Genomic DNA, 12,945 nt, shown 5'->3' with positions numbered 1-12,945 from the left:
AAAGGAAAAATTTTAATTGCATCATATGACACCTTTAATAGAAGGGTTTGGTTTTTATTATTGCACTTTAAACTGTGTGCAAATTTTAATTGTTATTCATATCTGTAAAGGCTATTTTCTTGCTAGTTTTATTCTTGCTTACATTCTGAAGGATTTTACAGAGATATCATTCATCTGATTTTACAGAACCTTTTATTCCTTAATTTTTTTTAAATAAATAATATCTGTAAAATTATAAAGCTCGAAGTTCAATGCCAAGGGAGATATTTTATTGAACAGAATTCGCTTACGAAAAATGACCCGTTTAGACTACATCCCTCTAGTTCCTGCAGTAATGACGTCATTAAAACAGTTTTTTTCACTAACCTCCACCCACATGAATACACAAACAGGGGGGCGTGGTCTTGCTGCGCTCCAACGGAGAAGAGAAAGAGCTGCGTTTGTGTTTGTCGCCATGTCGTCGAAACGCTGTTATTTTCATCTCGGAGTCCAATCATCTTTGTTTGGGCTTCCCAGGGACGCTGTACTTTGAGATTAATGGTTCCAATTCATGTTTAACTCGGTTCCCGAAAATTATAATCAACATGTTAAACTATGTGCAGCACATTTTGCTGAGGACAGCTTGCTGAGGACAAGTTCCTCAATCTCAATCAGTTTAATGCCGGATTCGTACAAAGATTTTTCCTGAAAGATGGAGCAGTTCCCTCTTTGTCTGGAGAAGGCGTTGTTTATGGACCACAACCGGTAATTGTATTTTATTAATTAAGTTGCTGCGTTTAACAGTTTCTGTAACTTATTATACAGAGGGCAACGCTGTTTAGCTTTGTTAACTAGATGTTAGGGCTGTGCAAAAAAAAAAAAACAAATGCGATTTTCATGCGCATCTCATTAGTAAAACGCTCCTGTGATTATAAGTACATCTCCAGAATATGCTCCTGCACACTTGCTTCTTAAAACTAGCCCAATTGTTTTCCAGGAGGACAGCCTGCGCTCAGTTGCTGTCGAATCACAACACAGGACCGTTGGCACAATCAAAAATTGTTACATATTTCTGAAGGAAGGACTTTATGAAACGAGGAAGTCATCAGTCTATTTTTATGACATTGAAAACAGCGGTATACAGATAGGTGAATAGTGTGAAAAATACTATGTTTTTTTACACGCGCAACATGAACACATGTTATATTGCACACTGTAAACACAATCAAAGCTTCAAAAAAAGCATGAAAAACAGGACCTTTAAAGCAATCATCAACTGGAAAAGTATGGATATATCTATTAGTTATTTTTCCTGCGATCTGCCCAGGCTGTGTTGCTTTACATAATGTTTGTTGTGTTGTGGTAGACTCATGTCTGTTATAGTCTTGTAAGGTGATAAGAAAGTTGCAGGAAGTTTTTTATGTTAATGAGTTTTAAATATGCTTGAGCATTGTGAAGGTACACCTGCATAGAGAAATATGCAAACAATGAAGTCTGTTTATTTAAGCTGAAATATATATGTTGTGATACTTAATTGTTTCTTTTCATGGGATTGAATAACTTTTGTAACGTTTTTATACTTGGTATAATGAGACAAAGAAAGCTGAGAGGTCCGTTGTTGTGCTAAATTGTATTTTTCAGATTGAAAAGCAGATCAAAACATGCATGCAATTCATAATAATTAGTATTTCTATTCAGTCAAAATGTAATATACCTAATTATTGGTTATAATGTTTTGGTCAATGAAATGTAATTTTGCAAAGCATGAACAAATAAGTTTAATTTTTATAATATAATAATTCTCTTGTTGCATTAAATTGCATTTAACTTCTACCCTCAAATGACGAGAGTGCTCAGAGACAAAGTGCTTTCCCATTTCTATTCAATCTTTTCTAGCTGAATCATTAACCTGCATCATTAAAGATAGATTAAACAGACATAAGAACATGTGAAATAAGCATACAGCCACAGTCACTGAACAAGAGAATTAAACAGCTCATTTCAGACCAATATATTCAACCACTTTACATGACTGGAACTGACAGCAGCTGAGCTCTCCATGCAGATGTGATTACTGATGAACAGTCACATTTACTGACAGTAGAAGGTCATGACGTTCTCCTGGTTTCCTCGTATGAGCAGGGCAGGACAGTGGATACCGTAGCTCAGAGCGTCCAGCCAGGCCATATAGAGAGAACTAGGACAGGTGACATCAGGGACTGGAAGAGAACTGAAGCACATAGACATGTATTATAATGAACAGACTTGTCACACACACATACACACACACACACACACACACACACACACACACACACACACACACACACACACACACACACACTATCAGTCACTCGTTTGCTTAAATGATTGAAATCAGTAAAAAAAAAATGACAATGTTTGTTCTTACATGCAAACTTCGAACATACAGTATTGTTCAAAATAATAGCAGTACAATGTGACTAACCAGAATAATCAAGGTTTTTAGTATATTTTTTATTGCTACGTGGCAAACAAGTTACCAGTAGGTTCAGTAGATTGTCAGAAAACAGCATTCATGATATGCACGCTCTTAAGGCTGTGCAATTGGGCAATTAGTTGAAAGGGGTGTGTTCAAAAAAATAGCAGTGTCTACCTTTGACTGTACAAACTCAAAACTATTTTGTACAAACATTTTTTTTTTTCTGGGATTTAGCAATCCTGTGAATCACTAAACTAATATTTAGTTGTATGACCACAGTTTTTTAAAACTGCTTGACATCTGTGTGGCATGGAGTCAACCAACTTGTGGCACCTCTCAGCTGTTATTCCACTCCATGATTCTTTAACAACATTCCACAATTCATTCACATTTCTTGGTTTTGCTTCAGAAACAGCATTTTTGATATCACCCCACAAGTTCTCAATTGGATTAAGGTCTGGAGATTGGGCTGGCCACTCCATAACATTAATTTTGTTGGTTTGGAACCAAGACTTTGCCCGTTTACTAGTGTGTTTTGGGTCATTGTCTTGTTGAAACAACCATTTCAAGGGCATGTCCTCTTCAAGTATTTTAACATATGCAAACTGATCCATGATCCCTGGTATGCGATAAATAGGCCCAACACCATAGTAGGAGAAACATGCCCATATCATGATGCTTGCACCTCCATGCTTCACTGTCTTCACTGTGTACTGTGGCTTGAATTCAGAGTTTGGGGGTCGTCTCACAAACTGCCTGTGGCCCTTGGACCCAAAAAGAACCATTTTACTCTCATCAGTCCACAAAATGTTCCTCCATTTCTCTTTAGGCCAGTTGATGTGTTTTTTGGCAACTTGTAACCTCTTCTGCACATGCCTTTTTTTTAACAGAGGGACTTTGCGGGGGATTCTTGAAAATAGATTAGCTTCACACAGACGTCTTCTAACTGTCACAGTACTTACAGGTAACTCCAGACTGTCTTTGATCATCCTGGAGGTGATCATTGGCTGAGCCTTTGCCATTCTGGTTATTCTTCTATCCATTTTGATGGTTGTCTTCCGTTTTCTTCCACGTCTCTCTGGTTTTGCTCTCCATTTTAAGGCATTGGAGATCATTTTAGCTGAACGGCCTATCATTTTTTGCACCTCTTTATAGGTTTTCCCCTCTCTAATCAACTTTTTAATCAAAGTACGCTGTTCTTCTGAACAATGTCTTGAACGACCCATTTTCCTCAGCTTTCAAATGCATGTTCAACAAGTGTTGGCTTCATCCTTAAATAGGGGCCACCTGATTCACACCTGTTTCTTCACAAAATTGATGACCTCAGTGATTGAATGCCACACTGCTATTTTTTTGAACACACCCCTTTCAACTAATTCAACTAATTGCCCAATTGCACAGCCTTAAGAGCGTGCATATCATGAATGCTGGGTCTCATTTGTTTTCTGAGAATCTACTGAACCTACTGGTAACTTGTTTGCCACGTAGCAATAAAAAAATATACGAAAAACCTTGATTATTCTGGTTAGTCACATTGTACTGCTATTATTTTGAACAATACTGTACAAAACAACTCAAATGTTTTCACTTGACCTTTTTAAGAATTTACTGTTTTATTTAGTTCAGCTTTCCTGTTGACTAAAGTACTCATGTTATTTTTAAGATGCTTTAATGTGTTCTTCTTCAAAAATATGCCACAAATATGCATTTAGCAGACGCTTTTATCCCAAGCGACTTACAGTGCATTCAGGTTAACAATTTTTACCTATCATGTGTTCCCTAGGAATCGAACCCCCAACCTTGCACCAACACTTTATTATTATTTTTTTTTTTAAGTAACGTTTTTAATGGTTTTAATTAACAGCAATAACCATGATCTGTACTCACATTACAACCAGAGCAGCGTGAATTGAGTTCTTCTTGATGATCTCGTTTAGTCTCACTGTCCTCTCCACCTGAAAACAAAAGAGAGTTTAATAGGGGGACTGATGATCAGACTCAAGTTGAATGTATTTGTTAGTTCACACATCATATCAAAGCAGCTTCACAATAACAAACTGTTGTCTATTTTGCATTATTGCTTTAACACTGAGAAGTTTTATTAAGAATCAAAACGCCACATGCTTCCAAACACACACCTTTGGTTTTATGGCCTCCAGGTCTTTGTCAGACACTTTCCATGGACTCAGTCTCTTGAGCTCCTGTACGTCTCCTATGGCCTGTTCTTCACTCAGCCTGAAGGGGGCGATGGATTCCTCGTACCGCTGCAAACTACAGGAACAGAGAGGAAGAAAAGCACAACAGTTACTTTAAAGATGCATTTTACAATAAAAGTATCTACTGTATGAGGATGTTTGCACATGTTTCTCACTTTTTCGCTAGAGGAGGTATATCCACATCTGTTATCACGACAATGTCCTCAATCTCCAGCCGGAATCTCTTTAACAGCATCTTCATGCTGCAAAGACAAACATTGGAAATGCATTAGAAAACTAGAAATGTAGTTACAAAAATGTCGATCAACTCACTCTTTGCGGTCTTCCTCCATGGTTTCTCTGCCTCCTAAGATAAACACTCTGAGTTTGCTCTTTTTCCAGCGGTTCCTTCTGGTCAGCAAATACGGCACTAAAAGAGTCAGACCTGAAAGAGAGCAATAGCATTTGACAAGGAGAAAACTAATATGGAAATTACGATCTTTTTAAGCATATTGAAGCAGCTGTGTCTCACCTCCATCATCAGAGATCCAGTAGATGTCGATACTCTTCCTGCCTTGTTTCGTCTGAAACACCGATCTGACCTGCTCATCCGAGCCATCATCAGAAATATCTGGATGAGGAGACAATAAAGGAGCTTTATTTAGCCCATTGTCAGATCATCTCTTCTAATGAAGCTCGAGTGAAACGACACAGCTTTGTTAATATAATGGAATCGTTCTGATTGGCTGACTGATCACATCAGGGCTTGAAATGCTGAACATACCATTTTATTATTTAAATTTCTATTCACATATGATGATTTAATGTCAAATGAAATTCATGTGCACAGAAAATACAGTTTCTGTGTGTTTCACCTGAATTCTGGTCAGTCTCGTCTTTTTCACATTGTGGGACTTCATCTGCGTCGAATGCTTGGTTATCGATAGCAAATGATCTGCCTTCAAACACAACAAACCTGTTGATTTTATTGCTGAAAATGCAATGCTGAGCAAATTTCAATCCATCATATGGCATAAAACACACCTGCCCTGTGAAAATCAGCCATTACGTCCAATCCATCCATCATTCTCAGAATTGCGATGCCGTAGCTGGAGTCGAATGCATCGCTTAACGAAGAGCATCATACAACGTCAAAATACTAACATCAAAATGTAACATATTCACTGATTAATGTAAACGGAGACAGTAGCTCACCTGACGGTGTTGATGTAGTCCTGTAAGCTCTCCGGTTTACATTCCTGCCAGTTCATCTTGTATCCTAAAACCAGAGTGTTGGGCCTCAGTTTACCGAGACCTGAAGCCTAGACAGACCATTGATAAGAAGAGCAAAGACTGTGTGAGAAGAACAAGATGACAGGAAGAAAGCGAGCAGATCTGAAGCTAGCGATGGTGGTACCTGCATGAGATTGTGTGCGCCCTCTTTCAGACTGTCAGCGGTGAAGGACGTGTAGAAAGAACGAACTTTCCTCTGATTGAGCCAGTCCACCAACATATCAGTGCTGTGCTGCGGGAAACTGGACTTCTCATCCTCCTGAGAGAAAGAGAGCAAGAAAACACCATCTCAAGTTTTGAAATAAATGATTTAATGTAGCAAGGATGCATTAACTGTCCGTTTATCTGTATAAGATGAATGTCATATACCATGATAATGTTCCCACAGATCATCAGGCTGATGTTTTTGGTGAAAGTCCCCACAAAGTCCACGAGAGCGGGACGATTGTTAGGAGGACCGGTCAGGACGAGACACTGAGGCCTAAGAGAAAGTGTTTATATGTGAGCCGCTGGTGTATCATGAGCTGAAAAGGACAGTTTGCTGATAATCTTAACCTGAAGTTTTTGACATGGTCTTCAACACCAGTCAGAGCCATCGAGAAGGACAAAGCCATGTTGTAGAAACCCGCCTGATAAGATGTGCCCCAGTTCACCCCTGGACACACGATCAAACAACAGTTACTTGTGTTCACATATCATGCTAATGGAAAACAGACTTTTTTGGTGCAGCAATAACAATATTTATGAACCTCAGATGCATATTATAATTGGAAAGTATTAGTTCTAATCTACATCATTTACTCACGAGGTTTTTTATAGGTGACGTAGCCTAAGAGGCAGAGCACGATAGCAAAAGTGATGAGAGCGGCCCACCAGGTGAACAGAAACATGAGGACAAAAGACAAGACCGCAGCAAACAGAGACGTCCATGGAGAAAAGTAATGATACTGTGGCCGCCAACCTACGAGACACGACAACTATTTCACATTTATTTATTTATGTTTGTTTATTACATATTTGTCCATTTATCCAGTTTGTTGTTTACACAGTGCAAAACTGTTGATGAGGATGCTGATAATCAGGTTCTCACCTGGTGATTGAGTGATCGACGCATGAAAGGTGCTGAAGTTGATGAGGCCGTAAGAGCAGAGGAAGAAGTTGGAGATCAGAGGAGCGATTGTGTTCAGGTCACCTGAAAACATCAACATGAGACCAAACATTAAAGCGTCCTCAGAGAGAGACACTTCTGATCCTCTGATCTGGAGGAGATCCAGGACTCACCGATGAGGATGAAAGCCAAAGCGATGATGAACATGAGTATGTAGCCTCGTAGAGGTTCGTTGTTTTTCCCGTAACCTTTTCCGAAGAAGCCGATATAGGGGTAGATGTTATCCTTACACAAACACTGTGACAATAACAACAACAAAATACACATAAAATGTTACAGTCATTTGTTGAATAAAAAACGCTATCCTCAGAACAGCCACACGCTCTACCTGGAAAATTTTGGGAGCAGACACCAGGAAACCCAGCGCTGATGACAAGGTGGCAGCAAAGATCCCGATGGTGATCAAATGCCCAGTTCCTGAAACTATGGCAAGAATCTGGAGACAAAAGCCATAATATCGATCATCCATCTTCCATTATTTAAAATACTGGGTAAGTAATAAATAATCAAGATTATGCCGAATGCATTGATATGAATGTAAAATCTACTCCACTTTCCAGCAGTCAGAACTCACCAAATATACAAATCGTGTTTTTGTTAACTGATGCACTCACCTGGAAATGGTTTGCCAGTCCAAAGCTGCATGTGTTGTTCTGCTCACACTGGTCAAAATTCCAGCCTAATTTACAGCCGAAACCACTGCAGTGGATCGAAGTATTGAGCGCTAAACTATCGTTCAGACTACCAGAAGCATCTCTTACAACAGTTGCAGCTGAGGGAGAAGAAAGGGAAGTGTCTTACTGAGGGGTTCATTAATAAAATTACCATTTCATTGTAAAAGAAATATGTCTTATAACAGTATTGTTCTTTATAGTTTAATTATCAGCTTTGGTCGCTAATCTGTTTGGCTGATGGTGTCAGAATAGTGGCCAATACTTACGTGCCACCTAACATTCCCATTGAATTCCCAATTGGTTGTTTTTTTGAAGAAATATTATTTATTTTTTAACTAAATCTAACATTCCCAAAAATGTTTTGGGAACCAAAAATTGCTAGCTGGATACTAACCAGTTTATGTTTTATCTGATTCTAATTATGTAATGCACTATTATTTTTTAAAAAGTGGGATATTATTTCAGTCGCACTCTAATATATCAATAGAACTGGCCATAAAAAATCAATCCTTCAATCGATCAATCATATCAGTTGACCACTGATGTCTAATCTCACCAACTGTGATTGAGATCAGTAAATAGCTCAAGGTGGTCCAGAATATGGCCAGCAGGGTCCCTTTAGGAATCCCACCCGATGGATCCTGGAATAAAACAGACATACACGTCATTTCTATAACATTTCAAAGACACATCGACTGAAGCACAAAAACTGAATGAAAACCTTGAGATCTCCACAGATGTTGACTCCAGATAGAATTCCTGTGGCAGAAGGGAAGAAGATGGCAAACATCCTGAAGAAAGATCCATCTTTGCCTCGGAAGGAAGGCAGCAGATTCTCCACGAAAATGTCAGCTGGGAAAATAAAAGCTGGTTAGCTTTGTCTGTTGCTTCACCAAATACTCTAGCTGGTGAACCACCATCACTTGGTGATGTAAGTCATAATTATGGAATAAAACATCAAAATTGTGAGATAAAATGTAGATTTTATGACATACCTAATCATAATCAAGATAAAGTCGATTATGGGAGAAACAAGTCTAAATTATTACATATTAAGTCAATTATGATCTATAAAAGTCATACTAAGGAATAATTAAGAAATACAACATGCTTATTTATAATCATTATATATAATTATTTATTAGATAAAAAGTCAAAATTGTGAGATAAAGTAGAAATTAATTGAGATTTATATAAAATATTTTCAAAAATTAAAAAAAATATGGCAAAATGGCAATTAAGATAAAAAGACTAAGTCATTTAGTTTAGACCAAGTTAATTATGGGATAAATTATGAATTGTGACACAAGTCAGTTTGAAATTCAATTAGTAAATTGGCCTAGAAAAACCTCACATACTATTATAAAAAAATATATATTGTCCTTATTTTCACTTATGTCATAATTATAATGTATCGGGGTCTGTGTTTTTGTTTCTTTCTTATGGATGAACTGGTCTTCCATATTAGTTTGGTTTGTTGTAGCAGGAAAACATTTTATATTTACATTTAATCATTTAGCAGACTCTTACCAAAGCGACTTACAAATGAGAACAATAGAAGCAATCAGACCAACAAGAGAAAAACAACAGTATACAAGTGCCATGACAAGCCTCAGTTAGTCTAGTACAGAACACCTAGCCAGGTTTTATTATTATTATTTTTTTTCAAGAATATGATAGACAAGAAAAGGTAAGTGATAGTATTAGTTGGTTAAGTGATTGTTAATATTGACTCCGTAACTTATAAACAGGATTTTATTGGATGCATTAGAAGTTTGCATTCGATCATGTTCTTGTGTACTCACCGCGGTAGCCAAAAAATCCCATGGCCTGCTTCTCGGTGCCGGGGGGAATGAATGTCCCCACAAAATAATTAACTAAGGAGAGCAAGAGTGCGATGAAGAACAGGATCTGAGCCTGTGGAGGAGTGAAAACCAAGAAGAGCAATGGCAGCGATGCTGTCAAAAGAGACAGTACTGAGAAATGAGCAAAAACCAAAGCAAAGGACATTACCTTTGCCTCCCAAGCCATGCCAGCAAATGTGATACAGAGGAGGATGATGACAGTAATCGTCCCAATGATCCTCACATCATTGACATCGTCCACCATCTGAGCGCTATTGTCCTGAAAATAGAGAAAACGATTGTGAGTGAGATATAAACAACTGTTCTTTCTAAAACAGACAAATACAACCATTAGAGCCCCCTTCGAGCAGCTCTCTGAAATTCCCACAACCTTACAATAAATACATTTATTTGTGAGCGTGTCTCACTTTAAGCACATCTCTGACGGTCTCGGCGAACCCCACTGTGTTGAGCGAACAGGCGAGAGCGTTGGCGAACGCAAAGAGCAAACCGATGGGTGCTCCGAGCTCCGGGCCCAGACTCCGAGAGATCATGAAGTACGTGCCACCTGGAGGAAAGAGATTTTTTGTTATAACTTTTTTTGTCATCCCAACATGAAATCCAATAAAACATGTTTTTGTGGTGAATGATTAATTTCTCTCACCAGAGTAAACCTTCCCGTTGGTAGAGATCGCAGACACTGAGGTCGCTGTGATTGTAGTGATGGTGATAGACATGAAGATAATGACGTAGGTCAGAACTGCAAGCAAACATGCAGAATTTAAGATAGATATGTAGATGTAGATGTAGATATGGCCTAAAGAAAATTGGCTGAGAAACGTTGTTTGAGAATGAACAGATTTGAGCTGAATTAAAAAAAAAAAAAAAACAGCTGGAGGACTGACTCACTGATTCCAGCTTGAGATGTGATCCACGGCAGTCTCAGGTACATAATCACCCCCCAGATGTTCAACATACAACGGATCTGAAATGAAAACACCAAACTAAACTCTGATTAAATAATTCAATCAAATATATACAGATTTTTATTATGAAGTATTCTTAAGTAAATTAAATGTGGATAACATCAAATAAAAATTTATCAATGCTTCTTTCTCACCATGACTCCCAGAACCCATCCAAAGCGAACAAGCTTGACTTTGGGCCGTCCATCTTCCTCTGGTGGTGGAGGAAGATCATCAGGGTCCGGCTGTTGACAGCAACATCCAGAGAATCAACAATCAATAATCAACGCGTACAATATTAATTAGACTCACAAACTTAACAAATGACCACGTCTGAAGTTTTACTTACTGGTTTGCGCAGAACATCCAGTGACGGTCTGGTGTTCTTTATACGTCCCGACCAAGTGTCTTTGGCATAAAAGTCATGTTTTGGCACAGGGTCCAGCGGATTGTAGAATGACATTTTTATCTTGTCCTTCCCGTAATCAACCTCCGCCATATCCACTGTAACTCCTTGAGACGAGATGTTGCTGTCCGCATGCCGAGCTCCTGGGATGAAGTTTCTGATCCGAGCAACATATCTGGCCATGGTGGATTCTGGGGGACTTTTGCCTGTGAATTTCTTTCCCTTAGTGTTTTAATCCCTCAGATCCACAGAAAACACATCGGACAATCACAGCATATTCCAGCGAGCTGTGTGGACTTGACCTGGCCTTCCTCTGCTATCAGGAAATGAGATGCATTTTCTTTTATACCTTATGTGAGCATGCTCACATACACCCACAAATACATCATTATACAGACACAGACATTGTTGCAGAACCATGATTGGAGGTTATTTGTAAGGTGTTCTCATGCTATCTTTGAAATCTTGTTTGGAAACATCATTAAACTGGTTTCACATAGATCTGTCAAACAGAGACTTAGTCTGCCAAAAGCTAAAGCTCTTAGTCATGTACAAAAAAGAGAGAAAGAGATTAATATCAAACTAGTCAACATTACAAGAAAGCAAAGAAAAACAAATACTGGAGTTTGGAGATCTGAAGAACAGATCTCATTTGCCCAAAGCCACCATTATTACTGACATTATTACAGATCATGTTGACGATGAGTGGACAGACTCTGAGGCTCTGAGATCTGGGCTGCTTTTCCAAATAAATAATGTAAGCCTAAGTTGATTGAAGCTCCATTGGTTTCAATAGTTCTACAGTGTACTTACTCTTACGAAAAAAAATAAGTTTATTCAAGTGTGCTATTAGTATACTTCTTGTAGACTAAAAATAGAAAAGTATGCTTTTAGTTTACTTTTCATCTACTAGGAAATGGGCTTTATGTCCTCCTCAGAAATATACTTAAAATGACATTTAAGTATACATGACTTATACTAACAAAAAGTCTAAATATATTTGAACTATACTTGTGCTCCTAGAATCTGTGTTCTCATTGTTATGCAGTAGAGGGTGCTAGTACACATCTTCTGTACAGAATTTCCAAAAAAACACAAGTGAAGATGCAAAAGAAACAACAGATAGTAACCAAGAGGCAAACTCTCTCTCTCTCTCATGAAGCCCATATGGAAGTGACTTAAACTGTAATTCGTCAAAAGGCTGGTTGCAAAAGGGAGTCAGTCCCATAGACTCCCCATGTTAAAATGGCCAACTTTACAGCAAAAAAAAAAAAATGTTTACAGCTTGGTTCAAAAAAAGATTTTGCTCTATGTAGCTAATTTTGCCATTCATGACTGTGAGGGAAGTGTTTTTCTTTTGTTTTTATGTAACTCTAATCCATTTAAATTATATTAAGCCTTCAAGTTTTGAATAATTAAGGGCGTGGCCACTTGAGTGACAGGTGTATTGTTGCTGCCGTCACCTCCGTCGAGCTCATTGGGCGTGGTCTCAGCAAAAAGCTCCCACCTTTTTGCCCATTTTCGATTATTTGACGCCCAGCAAAGATGGCGGCAGCTTCTCTGCCTACATTTGGCTTCATAAACACTCTTTGAAAAATCTATGGGTGATGTCACGGACACAACGTCCATGTTTTTATACATGCTATGATACTAACACGTAATCTAACACGATCATCTAAAATTAAACAGCATCAAAACTGCAACGTTATGGAATAAAATGTGTACCGATGAAGAGGTCAAGCTTTGGGGTGTTGATCAACTCCAACTACATTTTGATTATCATGGTTCAAATTCATAGTCTTTGTTCAGCTTTTTGTTCTAAATGTTATTTCTTTATTTTTATGAAACTCCATGATCCATGATGCTGTTTTCTTTCTTTGCATGTTTTGTATGTTCAGATATTCATACAACAAAATATATACAAATGAAAACGTAAATAGAGACATAGCAGTATACATAA

At 38.1% G+C, this 12,945-nt stretch overlaps 1 protein-coding gene across 1 annotated transcript; it reads right to left on the bottom strand.

Annotated features, from left to right (window-relative positions):
- Positions 1-1,224: 1,224 nt before the first annotated feature.
- On the bottom strand, positions 1,225-11,340 carry LOC113105477 (solute carrier family 12 member 3). The gene is made up of 26 exons (XM_026266560.1): positions 10,929-11,340; positions 10,735-10,824; positions 10,524-10,599; positions 10,279-10,374; positions 10,043-10,182; positions 9,784-9,894; positions 9,576-9,687; positions 8,492-8,622; positions 8,327-8,411; positions 7,711-7,868; positions 7,425-7,532; positions 7,210-7,333; positions 7,019-7,120; positions 6,734-6,889; positions 6,484-6,583; positions 6,298-6,409; positions 6,053-6,187; positions 5,851-5,957; positions 5,680-5,762; positions 5,511-5,594; positions 5,168-5,266; positions 4,969-5,080; positions 4,812-4,898; positions 4,579-4,711; positions 4,328-4,395; positions 1,225-2,209 (listed from the first exon to the last, which is right to left on the bottom strand). The coding sequence occupies exons 1-26, from the start codon at positions 11,166-11,168 to the stop codon at positions 2,071-2,073; spliced, it is 2,988 nt and encodes a 995-aa protein (XP_026122345.1). The 5' UTR covers positions 11,169-11,340; the 3' UTR covers positions 1,225-2,070.
- Between the last annotated feature and the right edge of the window lie 1,605 nt (positions 11,341-12,945).

Source organism: Carassius auratus, chromosome 7 (assembly GCF_003368295.1).
Source record: "Carassius auratus strain Wakin chromosome 7, ASM336829v1, whole genome shotgun sequence".
Classification (NCBI taxonomy): domain Eukaryota; kingdom Metazoa; phylum Chordata; class Actinopteri; order Cypriniformes; family Cyprinidae; genus Carassius; species Carassius auratus.
This window is presented reverse-complemented; position numbering and strand designations above follow the sequence as displayed.

Excerpts from the sequence above, each read along its gene's own strand:
- LOC113105477 (XM_026266560.1), bottom strand. The coding sequence starts at position 11,168 with ATGGCCAGATATGTTGCTCGGATCAGAAACTTCATCCCAGGAGCTCGG. Across the intron at positions 5,958-6,052 it reads GCGCACACAATCTCATGCAG|GCTTCAGGTCTCGGTAAACT; the intron begins GTACCACCATCG and ends TGGTCTGTCTAG. Across the intron at positions 5,763-5,850 it reads GACTACATCAACACCGTCAG|CGATGCATTCGACTCCAGCT; the intron begins GTGAGCTACTGT and ends CTCTTCGTTAAG.